Source organism: Hippoglossus hippoglossus, chromosome 14, assembly GCF_009819705.1.
Source record: "Hippoglossus hippoglossus isolate fHipHip1 chromosome 14, fHipHip1.pri, whole genome shotgun sequence".
Lineage (NCBI taxonomy): Eukaryota > Metazoa > Chordata > Actinopteri > Pleuronectiformes > Pleuronectidae > Hippoglossus > Hippoglossus hippoglossus.
The window spans coordinates 12,396,599-12,418,036 of NC_047164.1; the positions used below are offsets into that span (position 1 = coordinate 12,396,599).

Here is a 21,438-nt window from a genome sequence, read left to right on the forward strand (position 1 = left end):
ACACAGCTGTTTAATCCACATTTGGCCAGAGTGAGACAGTGTCTGATAGTTTTTCAGCCCACGGTGTCGACAGCTGCTGAGATGATGCAGAAGGGGACGGAGCTGATCTGACATGTGGGTTTGGGTTGTCAGGAGGCAAAGCACTGCTCCAGTGGGCTTCAAGGCCAAATATACCCAGGTTAACTTTTCATTATCTGGCATCATTAAAACGGACATACCAAACATACACAATCCCACGTTTAGACACCGACAGCAGAACGGCGTTCTTCCCAAACGAGGAATAAACTACAACATCAGACAAACAAATAATCTAAAGTCTTAAAGCATCAGCTGCAGCTGGAGGGACATCTGGAAATAAAAACATAAATTAATAAATTACCGACCATGTGGATGCCTAATAGTTAATAGGCTTTTAATATCACTGCCCCATTAATGACATGAGCAGATCTGACTATAATTATAGTTTTATAATCCATTAAATTTGCTCAGATGTATTCCTATGACCATTTAAACCTCATTCTAAAAGCTGTAACCCAGGCGGTGTAGGATATTGCTTCCATGTCACTTGAGGCATTAAAATCTGAACCAGTGGACTATCGGAGGACAGTGTATTATTTAATGTATTTCTTAATACCACAATTCTACCTATATTGACATGGGTCATTATTTGGCTTTGGGTCAGAATTTTTCCTTTGTGGCATCAAATAGAATAATATTTACGTTAAATAGAATTAAATCTCTAAATATAAAATGCAAACCTAAAAGCACTTGAAATTATATAATTTTAACCAAAACTATCAATGCATTATACAATCATTTAACCACTGAAAGCATAGATAAAACATGTATTTAAATCCTTTCCTCAACAACCAAGACATTATACTGCCATTATTATGACTACAGCCACTAAAACACATTCCTTGTGTTTACACATTAAACTGAGAGAGCGAGAGAAAGACGGGACGTGGGAAGATTGAAAGGGTGTTGACAGGGACGGGCAACTGGAATGATGAGAAAGCCATTTAACAACGAGCGAGGGAAGTTATAAAAGTGTCCTCATCGACTTGTGAAGCATATAAGAGCTGCCGAAGACGTAGAAAGTCCTCCACATTTTCATATTCACACTGAGGGGACATCAGGCATAAAACGCAGACAAGAATTAGGAAAAAGTAACACTGTCAGGTAAGAACCTCTCAGCCATTTCAAAAAATGTATAATCTTTATATATGAATACAAATAAGGTGTCATGTATCATTAGTTTTACAGGTAGTTTTTATAGTGTAGTTTTATGAATGTAGCGCATTTATGAGCCCAGAGCGTTGGCAGTGTGCTGTTAAATAAAACGTATAAAGGAGGAACAAGTTACTCAAATGATATCTTAAAGAAAACACCTGTTATTTTGATATTATCTCTCAGTAATAAGAGTCTGTCTGTAGAATACAAACTGTGTCTTTGTAGAAAAACAGACTTCTCCAAATGTCTAAATTATGTGAAACACTGGGGAGAATTTAATCGTTAGGACTGTGCACAAAAATCGCGATGACAAGGATTGTCACATATCCTGTGGTTTTTAACTGCTGTTTCGTAATCTTGGCATATCTTTTGTCATACTTTGAATATTTTTAATACAGAAGAAGAATGGTAGCCTTTTTTTATTTTTTGTAAACCTATTCCATTGTTTAGGGCATAAAAGGAAGGCACACGATTAAGGTTGGGCTCAACTTTGATAAACTGAAAGAGAAATATAGTTTATTAAGTTTGACAGATGAAAGAAAATTTATTCCCTGGGAGAATTCATTGATAATTTTGAAAAACGGCCTATCTCGCAATGTTGAAGAAGGTGAAACATAATTCCAAATTTCCAGGAAGTTTTGTGAAAAACCGTCCAGTAGTTTTTGCCTTTTCTTGCTCATGAACAAACCAACCAACACACAAACGGACAGGGGTGAAGACATAACTTCCTTGGCGGAGGTAATGAGAATTTGACATTAAATCTGTATGAAAGCTATTTCTGATAATCTGTGCTTTATTAACAGGTTCATCCACACAACAGTAAAATGAAGCTGATGTTCACACCCCATCTTTTCCATTTGCTCCTCCTCTGTGCAACGCAGACATTAGGTAACTGTTTCGGATTTGCGATTCAGGTCACCTACAATTAATCTGACTCTCATTTAAAGAGTTTTTACTGCTTCACGTAATGACCCTTTAAACTTTCATCACTGCTAAGGCGTCAGGATTCAGTCTGACTCAGTCGTAGGTAGTGAGGGTGTGATTCAGACCGAGCTGGAGGGGACTGTGTCTCTGCTCTGCCTGTCTGACGGCGACTCTGAGACTGAGCCCGACGAAGACCTGGTGTGGCTGAGGAATGGCGCCATGGTCAGATTGATGGAAGAAAATAAAAAGAATGGCAGCCGAGTATGTGTGACCCCTGTCATCCAAGAAGATAACGGCGCCACGTTCACCTGCCATCTGAGCAGCAATGCCTCCAATAGTGACTCAGTCACCCTGAACGTCACATGTGAGTCCCTTTAAATAAATGCTGAGATTAATCATTTAAATAACACATTTCTTATGGTTAACTGATTTGTTGCTATGCAAGGGATGCCAATGCAGGGGAGGATCCAGGGGTGGGGCCAGGGGGACACCGGCCCCAGCTGCAATCTGATTAGCCCAGATTGTCAGTAGTCTTTAAAAAAAAATTGTCACTCACTAACATTACGAAACGTTAATGCAACAATTTGTTAAGAATTTGTATTTTCTGAACTTTTCTTGAAGTACAAAATGTGCTTGAACAGGTTTCTAAGTATGTGTGGCTTTGCTCAAAGCTATAGAGCTAACAGGGAACGACTTAAATGTGCATCTTACTGAATCAGGAGTTGTGAATGGATGGTGGACGTATAATTGGTCTCTCTGTGTAAGTCATTGTCCCTTCATGGCTCCTGATTGAGGAAAATCCTAGATCCACCACTGTGACCATGTTGGTCAGTGCACCACCTGAGTAAATATCTCAACAACATTAAGATGAATTGCCATAAATTGTTGTAAAGACATAAGTGTTAAATGTCAATATTTAATGGAAAACCGAGATATTCCAGTCTGCACCAAAGTTGTGGACCAACAGACATAAGATATTCCAGCACGTAGAGCCATGCCATTAGCGGCTAAAAATGCTACAAGATACACCTTCACTTATCTTTAAAAACAAAAACTATAATCAAAAGTGTTTCTAAAACAACACTTTATCTGTATTTACCTTTTCTCTGTTATGTTCCTCTTCAGACCACCCGCCGCTCATGGGGTCAGAGGATCTCATCGTGGAAGAGGACTCAGTGCTCGTCCTGCAGTGTGACATCCTGGCCAATCCACCAGTCTCCTCCGTGGTATGGACAGTAAATGGAAGCACAGTGGATCTATTAGCAGGCGGCTTCACGTTTACCAATGACGGCGTTACAAGCCAACTGATTGCCAACAGCGTGGAGAAAAGCCTGCACGAAGCCTCGTACTGGTGCCTGGCGAATTCTCCCGTCTATGGAGAGTACAAGAAGGGCTTCCAAGTCACAGTAACGGGTCAGTTCACACAGTCAATAATGCTGTAATTTTACTGAAATGATGAATTCAACCAAAAGTGGGCTGATGATCTTCTGATGATTCCTCATCTGCAGACAAGGTCATGAAGTTCCCTCTGATGCCCATTATAGCGGGGGTGGTGGTGGTGTGCCTCACAGCCATTCTTGCCGTGGCTTCACGATGGAGAAAAATCACAAAGGTAACAAACAAAACACATGGACTTATAACTCAGTGATCGACTCGTACCTCATTACAAACTGAACCCACTAATACTTTTTTTATCTCTTGACAGTGCTGCAAGTAGTCTCCAAAATAGCCGTCTTCTCAACTTCACCAAATGAGGCCTTGAAGACGTCGCACCTCTCCACAAATACCCACTTACGTAGGCCTAGTATTTAATTTTAGATTATGTTTGACATTGTTAGAGGAAAGGTTGAACATCATAGAAAAAGCACATGTTTTCATTCTTGCTGAAAGTTTGGAGACCAATACATTAGAGCCAGCATAAAAGCATAAAGACTGGAATCAAAGGGAAACAGCTAGGAAGGCTGTGTCGAGAATAAATCCCCATTAAAACCACAATGTGTGGTTTTCAAACAAGAGTTTTAACGTGTGGATAATTGATGCTGTCAACTGTAACCATGTTTGTCATGAAATCAATGACAATGGCAGTGGAATCCAGGAAATGTTCCACATTGAGCCTTGACATGATTCTTTTGTGTTGGTTACTTGTCATACTGTGATGCTCCCTGACCCTGTGATGCAGAAGTGAGCTTTTAAGACTCCATCACCTGTATCCTTCATTCATATCTTTGCAATAAATGTACTTTTGTTCCCACGCCAAGCTTGAAAGCTCCCTGACAATGTGGGGACCCCACTGGGAACAGAACAAATGTAAGCCGTGATTTCAGAGATTAAGGATATCATTTTCCGTGGTGTCACTCTTGCCCTCAAGGCTTATTTTAATTTAGGGGTTCCATTTTAGTTTAAGAACTTTAATGCATTTATTCCTTATACAATTACAAATTGACAGACATATTCAACACTGCTGTTTTCTGATTGCTAATGTATGATAGATGCATATATTATGCCCAAGTATATTTGTCATTTATGTCCACATGCTGTGTCTGTCTGCTGTGCCTCAATCTAGTTTAACTCAGATTATAAGACAAAAGAAAAGTAGTTTCTCTTTTAAAAGAATAAGAACTTTCATTGTAAAAGTAGATGCAGGTTTCAGAGACATATCTCTCAAACTGTTAGACAGCTGAATAAACAGTTTTGTCTGATGCATGTTCATCAAAGAACGGACTGAGAGTCAAAAACTCTGTGTCTAGTTTTCACATCTGAACTTTAACTCCTGACTCAACAATACAATCAAGGCTCGTTAAAATCGTGTTATACATTTACTCTTAATGAGACAAAAAGGACCGGGACTACCATGTTGTGGAGGTCAAGGTCTTGGCGTTCTTCACCAATAAAAAAAAAAACACATAAAATAGAGCAATTCCCATCAGGGATGAGAACACGTTTGACAGGATTGCAGGTGTTAAGTCAGTATGAAACTTATTGTCTGAGTCACAGCTTTTATTGTGAAAATAAAGAAGCTGCCAGGAAATGCCTGGAGCTGTAAATCGCACTCCGAGCAGTGGGATAATATGACAAAATGAGGATATGAAGATTTGATTCATGACTTTTTTGAACAAACTCAAACTAATCACTGTGCAGACATGGAGAAAATGTCCGTCTATATCCTTCTCAATACACTGATCTTTGCTGTGTGTCATGTAGCTCTGCTGTCATGCTGGGAACATTTTCAACACTGTCTAACACCAAATCTAGCCGCCCATTTTGTCAAGTTGAAAGTTGTTTTCCAGACACAGGGTCATCACGATTTTCATGAGACAAAAACACTTATATTAAAAATGAATGAAGAGTGAAAACGTAGGTTTGTTAATATTTTTTTTTATTAAAGTACCTCAGACTAAAACAAAAACGAGGACACAGACAAAGATCTCAATGCACTTGTTCTCTGAAGCGGCTCACATGCAGGTCTACAGTGACATCTGCTGGACACTTTACTTTAAATCCTTTTCTGACAATGGTGATGACATTTTACTGTAAATGTGCAGAGACATAATTAAATATGAATGTGAGTGAATGACAAAGCTTCACTTTCTGTGCCAATGGACAAATAATCTATTTTCTATGTAAATTATGTAACACATGAGCATGGCTATCTCTTTCTCTATTTAATGATTTTATAGTGAGTGCTATGATAAGAGAGGGAGATAGAGTTGAACAATAGACAATAGAAACATGATGAAATATTAACTTATCGTTGATGACATCAGTATCAATGTATCTAAATGTAATTTGGATTTGGTGATATGCAATGGTACTTTTGGAGGACGATTTCTTCATATGTTTTTGTTTTAAATAAAAGGAAAGTAATATGATGAATAACAGGAAAAATAATTCAGACAATCCCACACATTAAAATATAAACAATAGACATTAACAACTTGACATGGTGACTCTGCTATGTTGGACCATGTGAGATTGTGTTTGCCACATTGCGTCTCCCTTATAAATTGTACACAAATTATTTGTAACATTTCTCAGTAAGCTGAAATTCAGAAACAGAATTATTTGGCCTCAAACCAATTTGAATCAACATGCTTCTCACGTCAAGCCAATAAAGATGCCACATTATAAACTTCCCAATGATAAGCTTTATTGCTGGACTGTTGTATTAAAATGTGCAACTCATGTTACATAGTCTGTTTTCTTTCAATTGTCTGAATATAATCTTCAACTGTATCAAATATATATGGTTTCATTTCTTTTTAGAAAGTGAGCTATTACATTTTTTTTTTACCAGTGAATGCATATTGGTGAATGTTGAATTTAACAAGAAATATAATTGAGGTAATTAACAAAGAATTATTTTGTAAGTTGTGTTGGAGCTAAAAAACTAATAAAAACAAATATATTTTCCAGTATAGGTATAAAAGTGAGACACATTATCCAAGACAAATTCAAAAATATCTTGACACAGATTACTGATCTGTATACCATCCCCACGAAATGGACACCAGAAGATAAAAGATAAATCAAAACAAAAATAAGATTTAAAACAAAAAGAAAGAAAACATAACCCTCACATTATTCCTCCTTGGAGAGATTAGGAAATATTCCAACAGTCTTATTGCCTTTTTCGTAAAAAATACATTATGGTAAATATAAACACAAATATAAGAAAACCAAAATTACCTCCAACTTGTCTTTTTTTTCACAAGTTTAAAGATTTTTATTTTAAGACACAAAAATTCATTGATACGATAAAATTCTTTGCCCAAAATAAGAACATTTAGCCTCATTACATTCTTGCAATTAATTTTGTTATAATCATCATTGCATATGTATAAAGTACAGGAAAGTGTATCTTCCCTCAGCTAGTGAATTTAGTTAGTTTATAATGTGTCAATATAAGTTCAATTACATTATATAATCAAAACATTTTAAGGAACTTGTCCTCATGGTGCCTCCGAGACGTAGCGTATGACGTCACTCTGGGTGCCTTTGCGTGACGGGCGTGGTTAATGCGTGTGTGTGTGTGTGTGTGTGTGTGTGTGGTTGTGCGTGTTTGTGTCCGCCGCCAAATTCAAACAGAGAAAGAAAGAAAGAGCAACAGGCAGAAGAAGAAGAAGAAGAAGAAGAAGAAGAAGAAGAAGAAGAAGAAGAACAGCCGAACAGCCGAGCAGCCGAGCATCACAACTTCCAGGTGAACTAACGACACACGACACTGTTATTTAACCGCGTTTATTTCTCTTATTTTCACTTATTCAACGTTAATCCAATTTAGCGTTATCGCCGTCGAGCTAACGTCGTTACTTCTGATCGTCGTGTTTTCTCAGGAACAAGCCTCCGTTTGTTTATCAAAGTTCGTTCCATTTGCTGCCGTAAAACTTCATTATTGCTTAACGTGATTTAAGTTCAGTAATACCGTTAAATCACTGTTACTCTCGGTGTTTTTCAATGGAGTCGTTTTGGTTACGTCCAAACGGGCAGAGCATGAAAACCTCATCTAACAATAAACACAGGACAATAAAGAATTCATTCTGTTTGTATCTTTCTTAATATGTAGTTGTTTCTGCTTTGAATCAACTTCTATACATGTAGTGTGACATGTTATCACCTCGTGTCTAAACACAGATACTTTTATACATCACATTTAGCTTATTTTATTCCAATAGTTACTTCAGTGGTGTGCAAAGCTGTGGCAAACATATCAATAACATGTCTTTGAATTGATTTCTTTGATTCACTGTTACTTGTTATTTCGTGAACTTTCAATCGAAGAAACATGTCAATTGTTATTAATCCCAAACTCTTGCATACAAATGCATATTGTAGTTATTTGTTTCATTTATAGCTGCAACTAATCATAATTATCACTGATGAATCTATTGTTGCATTTATTGTCAGACGATATGTTTTAAAAAAGGGAGGCTATCACGATTTGAATGTGAGGTTTTGAAATGGTGGCTCCCAACCTAGGGGTCGCAATGCACAGAGGAGGGGCTGTAAAATGATTTTCCTACATCAAAAACAAATTAAAGCCACATAGAAATAGTATGTTTTAGCCATACTCCTACACACTGTGTTTTACTGTCTGTGATTTGTTTGTGGTGTTTGCCTGATGAAGGTCTACCACCGAAACCTTGTAAACAAACCACTGCAACTGGTTTGCTTTTTGTCCACTCACTTTTCTCTTACACGTTTGTCTCTCAGTAGATGTGCAAAGGATCTTTCTGTTCAGCCGTAACTGTAACGTAAGCTTAAAAAGGGAGTTCACTTTAAGATAAAACCACACAAATTAGATTAGTACAAATGAGTCATAACTTCGATTGCAGCAGGCTCATTATAGCACCATATAATATGTTGCAACATGAGCACAAATCAATACCCTCTCCACTTTTATTATATTATTTTGGGGCTGAATCCCTTAAAACTGTTAAAGATATTCAGTTTAATGATGAACAGAGAGAAACAAAATATCTTCCAATATCTCTGAAATTGTAATTGCTGGAACTTCTATTAAGTAAATCGAGAAACACATTGATCGTTCCAGCACATTATTCAAATCTTCTGTTTTCAAATACATTGTCACAGACTCTATTGTTTTATCTATTTTTGTACTTCAGTTCAGTCAGCATGTCGTCCTCGGTGATGGATGGAGTTGGTAGAGCCGTGGTGGGAGTGTGGCGTGCACATACAGTCCTGGATGAGTCTGACGAGGCAGAGGGCTCCCCGGAGGCCCCAGACCGCTTTCGCAAGCTTCGATCCTCGTCTTCGCTCAACTCCCTGCGAATGTCTCTGCGCAAGCGGCTCCCGCTACGTACTGTCCAGGCCAGCTCCCTCCCCGAGAAACCCACTTGTGAAACCCTGAAGGAGCAACCAAAAACCGGCACGGCCCGCAAACTTACTCGCAGTGCTCGGAACTCCATCACCGGAGTGTACCAGGTACGTGGGTTTTGTGTGTTAAGATCCCCGTCAATCAATTGCTTTGTCCTTATTTTTTATGTAATGTGGATCAACAGCTGTTAACAGTCATTTGCCTCCTCCTCATTATCGTCTCTCCCCCCCCCCCCCCCCCAGAGGCTGCAGAGGACTAAGGAGTTTTCAAGGGGGGAGTGTTTGGTTGCAACCCCTGGTCAGTCCTGCATCGAAGAAGAAGCTGGTGTGTCAAATCCTCGCACTCCAAGGCGTACCCCTCGCAGGGGTGCGACACCCAAACGCACCCCCAGGGCATCCGCCACCCCTGGGCGTACTCCAGGCTCTAAAGGGAGAAAGACCCCCGAGGCTGCTGTTCGTGGGGTGAAAACGATTAGAGGCCGGAGGCAGCTGGTCCGAATGGCTGCGTTACGGAGTCCCTTTGCCTCCCCAAACACACAGAATCAGAGGCAGTGAGTCCTTTTATTATTTACTTGCTGCAAAGTCACATTTATACATATTGTTGTAGCTTTAATTCTTAGCAGATTTCCCTGCTCTGACTGTTTGTTTTCTCTGCTGTAACAGAGCATTTGACCAGGATCTAGAGTCTGTGTCCAGTGGACTCCGGAGGCTCAAACGTCTGTCTAAGGCCTTTGATGACATGATTGGCAGAGACAACAGGTAAATGCGTCCTCATGATGTATGGAAAGACATGCAGTCATTTAAAATAGCTGTGTCCGTTTCTTGTACTTCTCAGAAATGTTGTTTGTATTGTGTGTGTTTGTTTTTTTGTTGTTGTAGGAAATGCATGATAAGTACTAGCAGGTCAAACACTGTTTAACTGTTTCTGCATGTCGCTCTGACTGTCGTGTGTTTGAGGAAGCCACTGGTCCATATCCTATCGTTCAAATATATTCTGCATAGAGGCCACCACAGAATCCAACTGCCTCCTCGCCCTCCCACCCAAAGAATCCCACTCTGCTGTGCAGCTTGTGGGTCTGGAGGCTCCCCTCCCCCCGAAACACATTCTTCCCGCCTCGGTTTAAAACTGGGTCCGCGTTTCTGGTATTCGGATGAGGAGGGAGTGAGTGGGGGGGCGACGACAAGGAGAGGGAAAGGGTGTGGGAATTTGAGCCAGATGAAATGACAAAAATGTGCTGGGAGAGCTTGTGGGTAGTTGCATCACTTCCTGTGTTGACGTTTAAAATGTTCACGAATCGATAAGGAATGGGATTCTCTGTTGAAGGCAGGAAGGCTCATGAGCAGTGGCCTTGTCTGTTATCAGTGGGGAAAACCTTGCAGCCAAATGCTTCCCTCACTGTATCCACACCTTATCTCGTGGGTATTTATACACAAGTTTGTTTTCCTCCTACAACAGGCAGTTCAACTATTCCCATATTGTGGAGTAGGGAAGAAGGTAAATGCAAACATCGACACAAATGTGCTATATGGAAGTATATGTTCTGAGTCTAACAAATTTTGTGACATGAAAGTGCATGACAGTGTTGGCCTGATGCATGAACTTCTGTTCGTATGAAACCGTTAAAACCTCTGACCCGTTGCGATGAAAAGCTTTTTATGAATGATGAATAACTGGCTTTGTCCAAGTGAAGGATGCTCTTCTCCTCTGTCAGGCTCACATTTCCTTCTTCCTCTAATACCGTTTGCTTTAGGTAACGACTCGTGTTACCTTGCCAGCTCTAAAATACTTACCTGGGTGTCTGCAAATTTCGGGAAAGCCTTAGAAATAGGAAATCGTATTAAACAACAATCAAGACCATACATAAACTTTAAAACTGATAAATGTTGCATTGTTTTAGAAGTTTTGTATTTTAAACAGTACAGTCTCGAGAAAAATCATTTCTGGCGTAAAGTCCATGGCAGTTATATAACCAACCATAAACCAAAAGGAAAGTATAGACAGATTTAACAGCAGTGAAATAATTTGATACATTTTACAAGAGGAGAGAAGTGTATAGGTGCATGATTTCATTGGTATTAATGTCCATGAGAAATAGTCCTAAAACCTGCGGACACCCAGTTTATATCACTCTGTGTGTCAGCTCAATCCTGTAATAGCTGACCCCCCCTCCCCCTCTCTCTCTCTCTCTCTCTCTCTCTCTCTCTCTCTCTCTCTCTCTCTCTCTCTCTCTCTCTGCAGTACCGGTCCACGGGGACGCAGTGGAGGAGTGCTGATGAGAAAGTTGGACCCCAGTGGTAAACTCAGCTGCTCAAACCTCAACCGTCGAGCCAGCAACCTCTCAGACACACTGGGAGGTTGGGCCCACACAGCTGTGAACACCATTCGCAAACCCAACTGAGCTGCATGCATGTGTGTGTGTGTGTACGTAAAACACAGGACCTTTTTTAGCCATGTTACACATTTATCTTTTGTCATGATACTGGGAGACTGTTACATGGCCTCTTTTTATATTTAAGCTGTGTGTAGTTAGGAGCACCTTTTGTATCTACAGTATATCTATAGTATGTAATTCTTGAGTTTACACGTCTCAGGTTAGCTAGCTGTGGGTGAATAATCCTCATTGTAGCTACCAAAGAGATGTCTTTATTGTGTATGTACGTGTCATAGCTGCTACAACCAAATGTCTTAGTTACATTTTCACTAAACTAATAATGTCATTTGTGTTCACACACTGCATCGAAACTGTTTTTCTAGTTTCTGAAATCTACTTTTAAAGAAACGCTGCATGAGACCAAATTTGTATCTGCAGAACAAACTCTAAATTCACTGACTGAGGAAAGATACACTTTCCTGTACTTTTATACGTATGCAATGATGTTACTAACATTTGTTATGCCTTTTTTATATCTCATTGGATTATACCAAATTGTGAAGTGTATTTTCTATGAAAGGGGACATTGTATATAAGCATAGACAGATTTGAATTGTATTTTTCTTTTCCTTTTATATTCTTTCCTTGAGGTAGAGTTCAACACTTTTGATGGCCTGTGGATGATTCATGCACCAACAGTATTTGCATAAATCATCTTGTAATGTGATAAGAAAGATGTAATGGCTCATTATCTGATGATGTTATGAAGCCATATCCAGCAAGTTAATTATGTAGAGACTGTCAAGCAAACAGCCTCAAATGAAGCAAAACGTCTCTTCTGCCAGAGAGACAGTGTTTTAATGTGAAAAATAAAATCTGTAATCTTCCATCAACCTACATGTCAATGCCCTTATTTTCTTTATTGCAACATGTGTAATCTGAGCCATTTACACAATTCCTGTAACTCTTGGTATTTTTGTCTCAAAATGATGACAGACGTTTTCATTTAATATTTAAGCACATGCATGGAAAACATGAAATATATGATGCATTGATATCAATAAACAATAAACTCTATAGTGCATTTAAACTGCTGGACTAATCCGTCCAGGTCCTGGGGTATAAAATTAATTGGCAATCATTGTTAGTCAATTAAAAGTTCCTTAAGAAAAAAAAATGTTTCTCATCTGTGAATATTTGCTGTTTTCATCTTTGAGCTTTTCATTCATCTAAAGCAAATTTGAGCTTTGGGGGAATTTTTCCTCGATGTTGGGACACTTTACAAAACAATTATTTCCTCGAGTAATTATTGTCAGATGTGTTGTTGATTGAAATGTGGCGCTGGTGGCTGCCTCACAATTAAGTACTCCACTCCACTTTGATGGAATAATTATTTTCCATTTTGTGTGTGCTTGTGTTTTACTTTTATAATAAATCACTTCAATACATGTTATCACAATAAAAAACTAAAGTAGTTGAGGTTTCAACACACATTTCTTTCAAAGGCTACAACACCAGGGCCACAGGATGGCGGATGAAGGACCCAACAGTGGAGTAAAGTTTTGACAAATTGGCAATTAATCCAATTATGTTGGCTCAAATGACATGTAGTGATCCCTGCAGTTAGTATGGTTTCACCAGTTGTTACCATAGACTGGGTTGTTACCCAGCCTTGGCCTCAACTATCATCCAAAGATTTGGTTAATTATTGTTCCATAACAACAATGGATAATTTGTTCCATTATTTTTAAGCTGTAAGTCAAAGTTCTTTTTTGTTTCAAAATCACAGTTTTTCTTCACTTTAAGTATTTGTTCAGTGTTTTTAGTTTCAAATCACAGTTTTTCTTCACTTTCAGTATTTTTTTCACTGTTTTAAATCACAGTTTTTTACTTTTAAATCACAGTTTCTCTTCACTTTCAGTATTTTCCCATATTTATTTCAGTTTAGAACTTCTGTTCATCTATGGAAAAGCCATACAATCGAGAGCGCCCCCCAGTGGCGCGTCTTCGTCCCCGCTGGTGAAACGCGAGTGACTCGGTTTGTCCCTTGCTGTTACCCGTCCTTCGCCCCACGCCTCGCTGAAGAAGCCCCTCCTCGGTCTCTCCGGCTTTGTACGCAGAGCTGAACCACGCCGCCGTTGACTTCTCCAGAACTCAGGGGCCGCTAAACATCGGAAAATGGCTCTCCACGTCCCCAAAGCTCCGGGCTTTGCCCAAATGTTGAAGGATGGCGCCAAGGTGAGAATCAACCAGCGCGTCCGACCACTTTGTTAGCTCCGGGTGAAGCAATGTGGAGTTAGCATGCTAGCTAGCCATAGCACGTTTATTCGCAGTCATGTGGGAGAGTTCTAGAAGGCAGCAGGCCGATCGCTGGGGCTGGACCCGCGGCTGTTAGCATGGACCAAATAACGGTTCCTGCGTCTTTATATGTCCACTACAGCGCTAAGTCCAACTCTATATATAAGAAAGTGATAACAGTCAAACCTAGTTAGCATTTAGCTAACTGTCAGGGGCTTTGATGCTCACCACAGCTCATGGATGATGATGCTGGTTCCTGTTTCCTACGCACACATGCCGTTATAAATCCATTAAATATTCTGATGTGATTTTTTTTGGCTTTACTTATGGGTTAGGATATCAAGAGCCACTTGTTTGACAGTAAAGAAGTTGAATGTTGATTTATAATTCTGATGTCTGCAGCACTACTCGGGGCTTGAAGAGGCTGTCTACCGTAACATCAGAGCCTGTAAGGAGCTGTCTCAGACCACACGCACCGCCTATGGGCCGAATGGTAAGCACCACCCCTCCCACAACATGTTTTTTTATTAAATCCTTTTTTCCAGAGTAATCAGTGAGGGCTAAACTTCCATATTGTTGCCTTTTCAGGTATGAACAAAATGGTCATCAACCACTTGGAGAAGCTGTTTGTCACCAATGACGCAGCAACGATTCTCAGAGAGCTCGAGGTGAGGGCAACTAACAGTAAAGAAAACATACTGGAAACTGGAATGATATGTACATGATGGAATTTAACCACTTTATTGAACGTTTTTGTTATTTATTTTTTTATAGGTGCAACATCCAGCAGCCAAAATGATTGTGATGGCATCCCACATGCAAGAGCAGGAGGTCGGAGACGGCACAAACTTTGTCCTGGTGTTTGCCGGAGCTCTGCTGGACCTGGCTGAAGAGCTGCTCAGGATGGGCCTGTCCGTGTCCGAGGTAAACACACACGATCACTGCTCGTCACGTCCCCTTTATGTTGAGTAGATTATTCAGAAGTGTTTTTGAGAGCTGGTCGCAGTCTGCCTCAGTGTACATGTCTCTTTGCCACAGGTGATTGAAGGCTATGAGATGGCGTGCAAGAAGGCGCTGGAGATCCTACCAGACTGCGTATGTTCCTCAGCCTCAGACCTCCACGATGTGAAGGAGGCCACATCACTGATCCGTACAGCAGTCATGAGTAAACAGTACGGCAATGAAGACTTCCTCGCCGGCCTCATCGCTGATGCCTGCGGTGAGTCAACAGTCCAGGCTACCTAAACCAAACTGAGGCTACTTCCATACTCCTGTTCTTATTTGTAAACAGCATTTGCAAACTAAAAGAATCCCTCTCCACACAAGCGTTTTGGCTCCGTAACAGTTTTAATCCCCACCCATAGTAACAAGCCTGAAAATGCATATCACGTGACTACTCAGGTACACTGGGCATGCCGGTGTAAACAGGAAGCATTTCCAAGGTTCCAGATTTAGCGGCTCTATAATTCTTTAGTAGTGTGGACACCAGGTGTAGCAGACATGGTTTATTTTCAAATGAAAGCGTTTTATTATCGAGCCTTTCAGCTGTCAAAAAATAATCCACTTGATTACAATATTAACTTTTCCTTTCTTTACCATTATGTGCTACAGTGTCCATCTTCACAGAGACCGGCAATTTCAATGTTGATTGCGTCAGAGTCTGCAAGATTTTGGTAAGCAGCCTTATCAGTCAAATAGTTTCTTTCTGTGAGTCTGTTGGCTTTTGTCTAAGTTGATGTCTTTGGTGTTTTCAGGGTTGTGGAGTGACGGCGTCCTCCATGCTACATGGCATGGTTTTTAAGAAGGAGGCAGAAGGAGATGTCACATCTGTTAAAGATGCAAAGATTGCTGTCTACTCCTGCCCCTTTGACTCCATGGTGACAGAGACCAAGGTAATGAATACAGTAATGAAAAGATTCTCAAGAGACATCTGGAATTTTATTCTCTGGCATGCTATAATTTCCAGTTCATTTTGGCCAGTGTCGCATGATGTGAATCTGTTTATAGTGTTATCTTGATAGCAAAGTATTAATATTTATTATGTATGTGTTATGATGTATTCATTAAAACATCATGCAACTAAGAACCGGTTTGTGAGCCACCTTTTCAGGGTTTATAAGAAAAGAGAAGAAAGTATCATTGTAGTGGTGCTGACATTGATCTTCTGTGTCTCATAGGGCACCGTGCTGATCAACAGTGCTAAGGAGCTCATGGACTTCAGTAAGGGAGAGGAGGATATGATGGAGGCTCAGGTGAAGGCCATCAAGGACACTGGTGCCAACCTAGTGGTCACTGGAGGGAAGGTGGCCGACATGGCGCTGCACTATGCCAACAAGTACAAGCTCATGGTGGTGAGGTAAGACAGAGAAGCCTTGTGATTATCCCAGTGAGTGTTTATTACCTCTGCCATGGAGGTTATGTTTTCACCCCTTTTGTGTTTGTAAACAGGATTACAAAAAACAGAGATTAGCAAAACATGGCGGAAAGGTGTGATGTGGGTGGGGAGAGAATCCATTTAATTTTGGAGCAGATCTGGATCAGTGTGTGGATATATTTCGTTTTGTTATACATGGCAATATTATTTAACACTTTTACCATTTTTCCCAGGGAATAATTTATAGACCTTGAAGGAAAAATCCAACACATTTTGTGGACTGATATCTATGATTGTGTGAAATTTGGTGCAGCTTGATTTATTTAAAGGGACTATTCAGCCTTGGTGGAAGCTGGTATTGTTGATAGCTCTTTATTTAATAGAAACTAAATGGGCAGGAAAGGATCCCTTTAGTATTGGCAGTGATCTTATAAAGTGAGCTAAACGGATGCCTCCACACTGTGTTACTGACTTGAGTTCAGGATGGTTTGCATATTTGAAATAATCCCAATAGATTGAATGACATAGGGAGAGATTTCAGCATGTAAAACACTGGAAAATCTGTGGGATATTCATTCTATGGCTTTCTTTATTGTGTAAAACTTTCAGATGAAGTGAGATCTAGATATTTTGTCAGTCCTTGTAATAAAATGTCCCCAGGACTATTATCAGATATTGTCATTATAGTATGTGGGTTCTTCGTCTTATTCATTTATGATGAACAGTTGTTTTTAATGTTGTAGTCTTTCTTTTCTCAGTATTGTACTGTTTCTCACAGTGTACTTCCCGACCTTAAATCTTCCTTTTACCCCCCCAGGCTTAATTCCAAATGGGACCTCAGGAGGTTATGCAAGACTGTGGGAGCTGTAGCACTGCCCAGGATGGTGAGTGCAGACATGTTTTAATCAGGTCACATAAATGAGACAGTTTTTATATGTGTCATCTATAAAATTATTGTTCCTAGGTGCCTCCAACCCCCGAGGAGATGGGTCACTGTGAAAATGTGTACCTGAACGAGGTGGGCGACACGCAGGTGGTCGTCTTCAAACATGGTAAATCACTGTTTGCTCCAGTTTTGTGAATTTTCATTTTAATTCAGTGTGTCTTTTCTCGTTGTGTTGCAGGATTAACACATTGTTTGGTTTTGGTTGTTTCGAACAGAGAAAGAAGAGTGTGCCATCTCAACAGTGGTGATCAGAGGCTCCACTGACAACCTGCTGGACGACATCGAGAGGGCCGTAGATGATGGAGTGAACACCTTCAAGGTTCTGGTCAGGGTGAGTCAGCACAATCAACCACTAAAGTTTTTTCTACCTCTGCCGGTTTTCACTCCTGTCCGTTTGGTTGTTGGTTGGTTTGTAAGCAAGATTACACAAAAATAACTGAACATATTTCCACAAACCCCATTAGGATTGGGGGCAGGGCCAGGATTTCCCCCCTACTTTAACTTTGCATTTCCCAGGGAATGATTTATGGATATTGATCAAATAAATCTGGCATGTTTTAGGGAATGACATCTGAATTAAATGGAATTAAGGGGTCTGTTGGTTCCTTGCGGAGGTATGAGTTCTACTGAGGGCCATTCTAATTTATAACTTGAATAAAACTATAATACGATATGTTGTGGTACAGAAAATATTGAGTGTCACTTTCATTCCTTGTATTTCTCTCGAATGTTTAAATTTCTTTGACGTTGAAGATTACTGATACTTAAATCAATAGTATTCATATGTTGGAAGGACAAAGTTGATTGTTGTTAAACATAACATTAACATAAAATTATGAGTTAAAGCTGAAACCTTTTTCCCCCTTTTACTGTTTATCCTGCACAACAGCTGAAGTTTCTTTGTGATTCACTCTCTAGGACAAGCGACTTCTACCTGGAGCAGGAGCCACTGAGATCGAACTGGCCAAGCAGCTCACTTCATATGGAGAGGTATGCCGATTTTACTACATTATATGAGACAGGTTTAAGACTGTGTCTCCTTGGTTTTGCTGCATCACTGGCTTACAAATAGCAGAGTCATGACTTCTTCCCCCCTCTGTAGTCCTGCCCCGGTCTGGAGCAGTACTCAATTAAGAAGTTTGCTGAAGCCTTCGAGATGCTGCCCCGTGCACTGGCTGAGAACTCTGGTGTGAAGGGAAGCGAGCTCATCTCCAAGATGTACTCTGCACATCACGAGGGAAACAAAAACATGGGCTTTGACATTGAGGTCAGTATGTATACAAAAAATGCCTGTATCACATTTAATAATATGTTCAACAGGTGTATTGTCCAGAAAATATATCTTAAATTAATTAAGTTTTTCTAGCACGCTTTAGCATCCACAGTCAAGTTAGAATCAAATCTGCAGAGCAATGTTGATGTTCTTGTTGTGCAGCATGTCTTGATCTGATGACTAATGGCATGTACATATGTGATGACTTCAGGGAGAAGGCCCCGCACTAAAGGACATGCTGGAAGCCGGCATCCTGGAGCCTTACCTGGTCAAATACTGGGGCATCAAACTGGCCACCAACGCTGCCATAACAGTACTGAGAGTTGACCAGGTGCGTACACAAGCACACAAATACTCATTACACAAACATTATCAAGACTATGCCCCACCAGGGCATAAGAGAGTTAACCAAGTCTTTAAAATGTTCAAAAATGATCTTCTAGGTCTTAATTATGCGTAGGTGGGACTTAATTATGTTCTCGCCTTACCATCTTAAAAGTCCTCTGGAACCTGCAGAACCCCTCGATGTTTGTATCTGCATTTCAATTGCACAAGGTTTTTTGTTTTGTTTTATCTAGCAGGATTCATGATGGTGCCGAAGCTTTTACAAAAAATTGTTATGTTCAGTTGTGAGTTTATAATGTCCTAATGTTCTTATATTCAGCAGGTGAAGTGTTGTTAAATGTATTTATAGCTCAGATAGTTAATGTTTGTGTGTGTGTACATATGTACGAACCAGATCATCATGGCAAAGGCTGCAGGGGGACCCAAGGCTCCCAAGCAGAGTGGCCATTGGGACAAGGACGATTGGGACGAGGCACCAGATCATTTTGAAACTCACCATTAAAGGGCGCGCACACACACGCCCTCTGTCAGTAGGTCCTGGAATGCGTGTGCGATTTTTGACTTGGAAAAACTCACACGGATGCCCTCAATCTCTCACAGGCCACTGAAGCTGTGAAATGTTTGTCACTGCTAAGCCACTTCAGTTCACGTGTGTTTTTTATTAATACAAAGCGCGTCACTGACGGCAAACTAAACTTGCACAGAGTGGACACAGTGTGGTGTGTTGGCATGCTGCATGCACTCATGAACACTTTTCCTTACAGTGAACGTCCTCCGGCTGCATGTGAAATTGAAGAGAGCATGTTAATAAGATGAAATGCGGCGCTCCGGAGGCTGAGGTGGCCTTTTGTTCCAAAGGGCATCCTCCCAATCAGATGTACTCCCATCACAATGAAGGCATTCTACTTCATTAGTAATCTGTACTCTTTGGATCGCAGCCCATGTCTCCAGATACCAGTAGAATCTGAGATTATTAAAACCATTCATCTTCCTGGATGAGAGTATTTCTCATTTATAAACTATTGTCCCTATTCCAGAGCTTCCACTGCCTGTCCCCTGCTTTCTTACTGAGGAGCTTTGAAGCTGCTCTGATTACATTGAAGGCCTCAGTGGTGTTTCCATCAATTTTTTTTCTGCATCAGTGAAAATGAAGGTTGTTCTTGGATTCATAACTTTGTCATAGAATTTTCTAATATGTACCGAAAGTGCTGTGGTTTGTTCAATCACTGAAAATAGCCGTCCAATCGCCCCTTTTTTACCCCCTGTAAATACTTTGATTGCCTGTGCTGCATAATTTCTCCTTGTGTAGCAAACTCTTATATGTGCTCATGAATATTTCATCGCCATAAATGGCCTTTAATGGAATCTCCAGGGGTTTAAATTACCTATTTTACTTTTAAATATAGTGAACGCCTTTTCTTTTTTTTTGGGCAAACATTTTCTAATCAAATGAAAAGAAACCCATCATCCGTTATATTAGCTAAACTGAGTCATTTATGTCTACAAATAACACTTGATGCTAACTTCTGCTTGACAAGTTTGTTTTAAAATGTCCGTCTGTATCCTCAGAGCTCACAGCCTGCTGCTTGTATCTCAGTGCTTAGCCAGGAGGGATTGTCTGACTGCTGTTTTGTCTCCTTTCAGATCATCATGGCCAAACCAGCAGGGGGACCCAAACCTCCCCAGGGCAGGAAGGACTTCGACGAAGACGAAGACTAAAAGGAGACGACGTCCAGCTGATGCACCTTTTCACCCTTAACGCTTCCACGTGGATTCACAAACCTCTTTTCTACTTGTTTATTTAAAGTTCAACAGTTCGGTTTATTTTGTTTAGATGACCATGCATTGGTTAACAAATACATATGTGAAAGTAAACTGTATGGATAGCACTGTTCGCTTTTTATGTCCTTAGGCCCAAATAAAAGGCACTGCTGTCATGTCTTGGTTTGCTTGTGGGTTTGTGCCTTTCAGTCTTGTTCTGTGATTGTAGTACTTTGTGTGTTCATTCACATTGTTAACTCCACCAGTGAGGTTGTGTTTTCATCCGTGTTTGGTTGTTATTTAGCCAGCCACATTAACCAAAAACTACGCAACCAGTTTCCATGAAGATATGTGGAGGGTTGGGACATGACCTGGGAACGAACCCTTTAAATCTTAGTGCGTTTCCATTTAAGGGGGCACATCTGGGAATGTTGCTTGATGTTCCAAAAAGGGGGGGGGGTTCAACATTTTCCTTGATATTGTTCATAGATCTTAATGAAAAGATTCAGGCAGGTGTGCAATTTGATTTAGATCCCAATAGGAATTTGGATCTAGTGAAATTAAATTTGGTTTCATAAAGGGACTTGGCGGAGGTATGTACTCAACTGAGTGCCAATCTAGTTTCATTACGGATTTTAATCTTATCGAGCTATGAGGGTTTTTTAAGCAGTTCAGTTTGGACAAAAATAAGTTGTCATGTTAGGATGAGTTTAAAGCCATAATAAGGCAAGACTTCAAGACTATTTGTCATGTGCACAACAATTACATACAGCTGGCAATGAAATACTTGGATCACAGGCTCCCTCTAACCATGCTCAAAAATATTTAGAAAGAGAATCACACAAGCAGAAAAATGAATTAATATAAAATCAAAAAAATATATATGAAATAATATAAAACTAAAGTAGCCACAGCTACTTGAGATTTTCCTGCCATTTGATTCCACAATAGGTTGCACCTCCCATGGAAGCTCATCAATCAGCTGCAGGATGCACTGACATGCATGAGATGACTTTACCCATGAAGCTGTCCTGTGGGGTTTCACTTGACATGTTGTGGCAGCAGAAATTATGCATGCACT

General features: G+C 40.2%; 3 protein-coding genes across 10 annotated transcripts; all 3 read left to right on the forward strand.

Moving 5' to 3' along the window:
* Positions 1-32: 32 nt before the first annotated feature.
* Positions 33-6,289, forward strand: tmigd1 (transmembrane and immunoglobulin domain containing 1). 4 transcript variants are annotated; one of them, XR_004616132.1, is made up of 7 exons: positions 47-178; positions 2,037-2,121; positions 2,231-2,521; positions 3,283-3,570; positions 3,666-3,769; positions 3,863-3,980; positions 4,775-6,289. XR_004616132.1 is itself a non-coding variant. In XM_034607429.1 (6 exons), the coding sequence occupies exons 2-6, from the start codon at positions 2,058-2,060 to the stop codon at positions 3,872-3,874; spliced, it is 759 nt and encodes a 252-aa protein (XP_034463320.1). In that variant the 5' UTR covers positions 33-114; positions 2,037-2,057; the 3' UTR covers positions 3,875-4,739. The 4 variants fall into 4 exon arrangements, 3 of the variants coding, with proteins under 3 accessions (XP_034463320.1, XP_034463318.1, XP_034463319.1); XM_034607429.1 differs by lacking the exon at positions 4,775-6,289 and having other exon boundaries at positions 33-114; positions 3,863-4,739; XM_034607427.1 differs by lacking the exon at positions 4,775-6,289 and having other exon boundaries at positions 3,863-4,739.
* An 895-nt stretch (positions 6,290-7,184) lies between these two features.
* LOC117774650 lies at positions 7,185-12,248 on the forward strand. Its single transcript, XM_034607217.1, has 5 exons — positions 7,185-7,354; positions 8,778-9,096; positions 9,232-9,539; positions 9,652-9,747; positions 11,228-12,248. The coding sequence occupies exons 2-5, from the start codon at positions 8,788-8,790 to the stop codon at positions 11,385-11,387; spliced, it is 873 nt and encodes a 290-aa protein (XP_034463108.1). The 5' UTR covers positions 7,185-7,354; positions 8,778-8,787; the 3' UTR covers positions 11,388-12,248.
* Positions 12,249-13,413: 1,165 nt separating this feature from the next.
* Positions 13,414-20,535, forward strand: cct8 (chaperonin containing TCP1, subunit 8 (theta)). 5 transcript variants are annotated; one of them, XM_034606425.1, is made up of 16 exons: positions 13,414-13,598; positions 14,061-14,151; positions 14,247-14,326; positions 14,433-14,582; positions 14,697-14,877; positions 15,270-15,331; positions 15,413-15,550; positions 15,836-16,014; positions 16,850-16,916; positions 16,997-17,084; positions 17,194-17,309; positions 17,897-17,968; positions 18,081-18,245; positions 18,463-18,582; positions 18,991-19,126; positions 20,241-20,535. In XM_034606425.1, exons 1-15 carry the CDS (start codon positions 13,539-13,541, stop codon positions 19,096-19,098), a joined length of 1,677 nt encoding a protein of 558 aa, XP_034462316.1. In that variant the 5' UTR covers positions 13,414-13,538; the 3' UTR covers positions 19,099-19,126; positions 20,241-20,535. The 5 variants fall into 5 exon arrangements, with proteins under 5 accessions (XP_034462316.1, XP_034462317.1, XP_034462318.1 ...); XM_034606426.1 differs by having other exon boundaries at positions 18,991-19,122; XM_034606427.1 differs by having other exon boundaries at positions 18,991-19,101; positions 20,241-20,372.
* Positions 20,536-21,438: the final 903 nt, after the last annotated feature.